Below are 6,951 nucleotides of genomic sequence, written 5' to 3' on the forward strand. Positions count from 1 at the left end.
ATTTATACATATCTGATATAGAATTGATGATAATGAATTCAATATTATTTATTGTGGATTATTAATTAGTATTATTTATTTATGATTGGAATTATCCAGCTATATTTACCTATTTATTTATTATTAATATATTTTTTCATACTTTTATGTTACCTTTTATTTCTTTATTTTATTTATTTATTTTTTCAAATATTTTTTCTATTACTGTATAGTCATCTTGTCTCTTATCACATCTGATAATGTTATCTGATTATTTATTTCTTTATCTAATCCTACCCTTGCTTTTATTCATGTTGCTTAAATGTTGGTTTTCATATTGTTCATTTGCCATTACTGATCTTACAATACTGTTGCAATAAGTTGTTTGTTTATTTTTTATTATGTTTGTTTATATATGTTGTTAGCTGTTACTATGTATTAGCTATATCTGTATTCTCTGTCTCCCCTTTTTTAATATACCACTATATGTCTGAATAGATTGAATGGCACTCTCATTAATTAAGACTCAGCTGTGTAAGAGGAGTTGCCATTTAAACAATTTTGTGGTTAGCCTATCACAGTATAGCTGGCAGTATATAGAGGAGCATACAGACGTTTACCACTCACTCTTTGACAAAGTCCCTTGAGGTATGAAACACGTCAGAGGTCATCTAGTTATGTGATGTTTGTCCATTTTTTTCAATAAATAGCCGTTTTTGTTAGAGCTGCGTTTTGGTTTCATCTACTTACCTCAGTGCACCGCTCCTTCTGTTTGCTGATCTGTACTATAAGTTTAGGAATTCTCTACAACAGGATGGGAAAAAGTTCTCTGAGTACTTACATAGAATAGAGAAGCTACTATGCCGCGTGGTATTAAGGGGAAGAATTTAAGCTGGTCAGGCCATCAAGGAGAGACTAGAACAAGTCGATTGGGATATATTATTGGAAGATTTAATCGTGATACGGTGACGGATTAGAGACAGGAAGGAGGATCCTCCCATGATTGAAATGCTTATCCGGGAAGTGCATGCAGAAAAGGACAAGAAAGAGACCCTTGTGGCACTTAGAACTACAACTACCCAAGCCAGGGTAGCTGTCGCTAGTGCAAGAGGCTGTGAGGAGAACGGTGTTAGCAACGCAGAACTTAGAAAACAAATTCAAGTGCTTACGGCGCAAATGAATACATTATGATGGCTGTGGCAACCAAAAAGAAGGCCTCAGCGGGTACTCTTCTGGATACGCCGAGGACCTATGATCGGGACGGGTTCCATAGACATTGACGTATGGGTTGTTTCCAGTGTGGGGAACATGGACATCGGGCTGCATACTGCAAGGCACCAAAGGCAAAAGAAGCCTTCAAGAAGCAGGGAAATGACAGAGGGACCTGTAAGGGAGCATGCCAGGCCCCACGCAAAGAGAAGCTCCATGATTAACACACCCATGAGCATCTGCGAGTACCCCAATCTGCCAATTGGAATTCTTGGCCCTTCTGCCCGAGTGATAGTGTCTATTGAAGGTTATTCTGGATAGTGGATCACAAGTGTCTATAATCTTCCAATCACGGTACAAACGATATCTGTGACACCTGCCACTGCAGCCGCTGAATGGCTTGTTGTGTGGGGCCTCAGTGAAGCTAGCTATCTGTACTTGGGCTACGTGGTCGTGAAGTTGGAATTTCCAAAGGAAATTGCTCGGGTAGCCGGACTCCTTGAAGTAGTGGCACTACTATGTCCTGAAGCCTGTTAAGGAGGAGAAGCCATAGCCATAATAGGAAAAAATGCAAACATATTCAGCAGGCTAGCGAAGTGGTGCCAGACTGTTGAAGGAGATAATTATGATTAGACATTGACCATTCACCCTATGTGTTTGAACTCCTACCGATGAGCCAAGAATGAAGCCACTAACAAGTCTAATGACCCAATAGGAGAAGTCCATTGGGCTGGTCTTCGGTCGAAAAAAGTGCCCCCACCACCAAGTATGTCGAATTGAATGGAAGGTGACCCTCCATCAAGAAGTAAAAGGTTCCACCGTAATTATAGAAGACCTGCCCCCGGACAATTTTCTGGGGGACTATTAGTAAAGGCCGGAGTGCTGACCACATAGAAAGGAAAAACAGATACTATAGGAGTGGAAGTAAGAAATGAGACTTCCCATGGCGTGTTGATACGAAGAGGCACTGTGATAGCTCACCTGTACAGTGTTTAAGGGATAGGCCCAGCCGGGATGAAGAAGACTCATAACAGAAGACTGACGCCAGACATGTTCAATTTTGGAGACAGTCCTGTTCCAGAACACTGGAAGAAACAGCTACAAGAAAAAATGGCTCGTAGGCCAGGGGCTTTCTCCACTCAAGAATGGGATATAGGAAAAGCCCATGGAGTGGAACACCAGATTCATCTTCATGATGCTCGCCCTTTTAGCAAAAGGTTATGGAGATTGGCCCCAGCTGATGTGGAGGATGTGAGGAGACACCTCCAGGAACTAATGAGATCTGGCATAATTTCTGAATCCAGAAGCCCTTATACAACACCCACAGTATTAGCACGGAAAAAAAATTAAGCCATGAGGATGTGTATTGACTATCGTACATTGAACAAAAGAACCACCCCAGATCAGTACACAATGCCATGTATAGACGACACATTGGATTGCCTCACTGGGAGCAAGTAGTTTTCAGTTTTGGATCTTTGCAGTGGATATTATCAGATTCCAATGAGCCAACATGACAAAGAGAAGACTGCCTTTATATGCCGTTGGGGTTCCACCAGTTTGAGTTGATGTCTCATGGAGTGTCAGGGGCCCCAGCAATGTTCCAAAGGCTAATGGAACGAGTAGTGGGAGATATGAACCTACTTGAAGTTCTGTTATACCTGGACAATATAATAGTATTTGGGCAAACCCTGGATTAACACAATGCTTGGTTGATGAAGGTGTTAGATCGATTAAGTGACAGTAGATTCAAATTATCAGTGGACAAGTGTCAGTTCTGTCGGATTTCTGTCACATATGTAGGGCACATCGTATCTGAGAATGGGGTGGCCACCGATCCTTCTAAATTAGAGGCTATTGCATCATGGCCAAATCCAACACAGCTAACAGAATTGCTGTCTTTCTTGGGATTCTGCAGGTATTACAGAAAGTTCGTGAACAACTTCTCAGCTGTAGTCCAACCCTTGACCCAGCTGTCAAAGGGTTACACACTACCAAAAGGGCTTAGCATGGCTGCAGGGGCTGCCAGTCAAGATTATTTAAAAATGAATGAACCATTTGGGAACAGATGGACTCCTAAATGCGAGGAGGCTTTCCAAGCCATAAAAGCTTGCCTGATGAAGATGCTAGTACTAGCGTTGGCAGATCCTCAAAAGCCCTATGTGCTGCATGTTGATGCCAGTTTGGATGGACTGGGGCAGTGCTTTACCAAGAGCACCAAGAGCAACAGAGACCAGTGGGCCGGGGGTTAATGCCACCCGAAAAAAATACCCAGTATACAAACAAGAGTTTTTGACTTTGAAATGGGTGGTAGTGGACAAACTACATAACTATCTATTTGGAGCAGCGTTTGTAGTGTACACATACAACAATACCCTTACATATATTCTAACATCAGCAAAACTGGATGACACTGGACACAGGTGGTTGGCAGCATTGGCCACTTACAATTTCAGTCTTCCTTTAAAGTACCTCCCTTGGAGATGATGTCACATCCTTCACCAAAAAAAGGAGGCAGGCACATGATACAGTGTCCAATCAGATTGGAGCTGTACTAGCTGACCTTAAAATGTGACATCACAGGCCATATATAAGGCCATGACGGCTCATTTTACCTCAAGAAGCCGACGCGACAACATCGGTTGGGATTTAACATGTGGTTTTTCAATTGACAGATGAAGATAGAAGATTACAGAAAAGAAAGAAATAATGACAGATGTAGAAAGATGACGGCAATTGGAGATAAAATAAAGAAAGAAGAATTTTGTTACTTGTTCCGGATCTTCACGGTGGATGGCGTCGGATTGACTTTGATGATGTCGCGGTACAAGAGCATGCAGATTCACTGGGATTCGGAGGGCCAATTCTTCTAAAGGTAGGTACAATATTGAATGTATGTAATTGTATATCTACAGGTTTTTTTAATTGTATTTTTGTATTTTCATGCTTTTTATTGTCCATTGACTGCTATTGTATTAATCTGTGCCCGTTGAGGGTACAGATCAACACAGTGATAACAAATGTATCGGGGTGGGTGGTTGGGCCTTCAGGGTGGGTATCAGGGTTGGGTGGTTAACCCCTTATTTACTATAGTGGTTATTAACCGCAAAGTTGATTAAGGGGTGAGGGGCTATTAGAATGTATTATTTAATTTATTCTTTCTGGCAACGGAGGACATGGCCCTGCAGTATGCTGACGAGGATGCCCTTCATGATGGCAGGGGTAAGTAAAAAGATGTATTTACTTTATTTATGCTGCCTGGCTAATCTTTGATTTAATAATGGGCACATTAGCTATTATCCATATCTGGATAATAGTTATTTTGCTCATTACTGTACTGTATGTGTTGGGAGGGAGGAGGGCAGGGGTATTTATTGCAATGTAGGCCAAGGATCCCCGGAAACACACAGGGACCACCTGAGGACCCCTGGACACCCATAGGAAATACCCACGGGACCACCCGAGGGCCCCCTGACCACCCGAGGGCCCCCAGATACCCATGGGGACCACCTGAGGGCAACCAGAGACCTGTGGGGACCACCCGGGGACCACATTGGGGCCCCAAGACACCTGTGGGGACCACTTGGAGGCCCAAGGAGACCTGCAGGGACCACCAGAGGACACCCAGACACCAACATGTACAACCCGGGGACCCCTGTAGGTGTATCATTCTGTATATATGATTATAATTTAATGTTTTAACTTATGGATTGTATGTTTGTTCCTGTTTTTATTATTATATGTACAATTAATTAGAATGTACTGTATATTCTTCATATATCTTGTTTGTTCTGTTGATTTTTGATTATATTAACTATTTAATCCCCCTGTCTCATTCCATGTTCATGTTATACGTGCCAAGCTGTTTTATGTTATATATAGCTGTTCTCATCTTTGTTTCCTAGCCGATTTATTTTAAAGTCACTCTCATTCATTTCTTTGGATGGAGTTGAGATTAGTAATTAAAACATTAATTAGGACTATTTAAGGTCTGTGGACTCCGTTCCTTATCCTTATCCTCTGAAGTCACCATTTACCCTAGCGACGAAATGTGTAAGGGTGTGAAAATTATGTCTTGGATGATCCTGGAAACTGTTCCTATCATTGACCTGCCATTGCGCAAGAGAGCTGAAGCAAGTGGAACCAGAAAGCGCAGATTGGAATGTGTCAGGGACCATTGTGTGGACGCATACTAAAGGGAACTACCCAATCGTGTATGTGGAAGACCAGTGCATGCTGCTAACCACAAGCTTCAAGCCCTGAACCAGCAGAAGTACTACAGGACTCCAGAGTTTCTATCCAAGGCACTATTTCTACTGAATTATTGTGGGTGCATTGATTTTAGCATTGTGGTAATAAACCTTTTACAATTTACACTATGGAGCCCACGCTGTCCCTTTATGTTATATATATATATATATATAATATATATGTGTATGTATATATTGTGACGGGAGCTTTGTGACAGGCTATTAATAATACACACCAAATATATAACTGGGTTGAACGGGTACGAGACTTAGATATGATAAAATATAATTTATTCCTTGATAAAGGTGAACACACAAGATATACAAATAACAGGCAAAATATGGACACTCACTTAAGATGGAAATGATGAAACAGTCCCATCTGGACTGGCAGTTCATACAGCAATCTTCATAATCATCAAGACACGAAAGACATGAAAGACAATAGCCATAGGCTGAGCCTGGTTCTTATACCATTATTTCCCATTGAACACAACCTAAATCCAGCCCCTCTCATAAATCAGCGGTGAAGTTGACAGTTTTCTGCAGAGTAAAACTCCTCCCACCCAAGGACGTTTACAAACTGCTTTTCCTATCTAAATAACTTCATAACTTCAGTTCAGTATACTTACTGGCACGCGAGACATATTAATACATTCCGGCACGCATGATGCTCCCAATGAGACTAAATATTACAGTGCAATACTAAAATTAAGAGAGATATTAATATCTGGCTCTTAGTACTGGCTAAACGTCATGTGTCTGTATTCATTATTTGCGTCTCAGTCCCCCGGTTACACATATGTAACTTTTAGCATGTTCAGCCGAGGACATCTCATAATATTCTTATATTTAATAAGGTCACTCATTCTGATCTCTCCTTGGGTAACCGCACCCCTGGCCCCCATCAATAAATCTCTTTGAAGCAGATTTTGGCTTCCATTGAAGTGTGAAGTATCACACTTAAAAAACATTCAGTTTCTTGGTTCCTGCCTCCAACATAAACAATTAGGGCAGTTACCTTTTGGTCACTGGTGATATGTTTCACACCCAATGCCCCATACCTCCCGTCCTAGCTGTCTCCCAGCAATATTCCCTTGGCCTGCAAATTAGGTATTAACATACTGTGCACCAAAACACCCATCTGTACTTTTTCACACCCAACTTCAATCAAGCCCTTTGAAGCCCAGATATTTCTGAAAAGATACCACGCATCCTAATGTATTTTCCTAAACTGTAGCTCATTAACCCCTTAAGCCCCAGTGTGTGTGGTGCAGACACTGGCCCAGAAACAATACATTTTTACAGTGGAATAAGCATTTGGATATTGAAGCGAGGTAAAAACACATTACTGGACCTCAGTCCAGTTAACCCCTTGCTTCCCAGATGAGGGTAGAGGGTGGCCAATTGGGGTGTAACCCCTCTAATCCCAGGCCAAATCCTCCCCATCGTCACATATATGTGTGTATATATATATATATATATATATATATATATATACATATATATATAT

The 6,951-nt window shown here is 41.4% G+C and overlaps 1 protein-coding gene across 1 annotated transcript; it reads left to right on the forward strand.

The window, feature by feature from the left end:
- Nucleotides 1–2,903: 2,903 nt before the first annotated feature.
- On the forward strand, nt 2,904–3,440 carry LOC142494712 (uncharacterized). The gene has a single exon (XM_075599146.1). The coding sequence runs from the start codon at nt 2,904–2,906 to the stop codon at nt 3,438–3,440; it is 537 nt and encodes a 178-aa protein (XP_075455261.1).
- Nucleotides 3,441–6,951: the final 3,511 nt, after the last annotated feature.

The sequence above is a fragment of the Ascaphus truei genome, chromosome 5, assembly GCF_040206685.1.
Source record: "Ascaphus truei isolate aAscTru1 chromosome 5, aAscTru1.hap1, whole genome shotgun sequence".
Lineage (NCBI taxonomy): Eukaryota > Metazoa > Chordata > Amphibia > Anura > Ascaphidae > Ascaphus > Ascaphus truei.

What these genes read in the sequence shown, in the direction of transcription:
- LOC142494712 (XM_075599146.1), top strand. Translation starts at nt 2,904, where the DNA reads ATGAAGGTGTTAGATCGATTAAGTGACAGTAGATTCAAATTATCAGTG.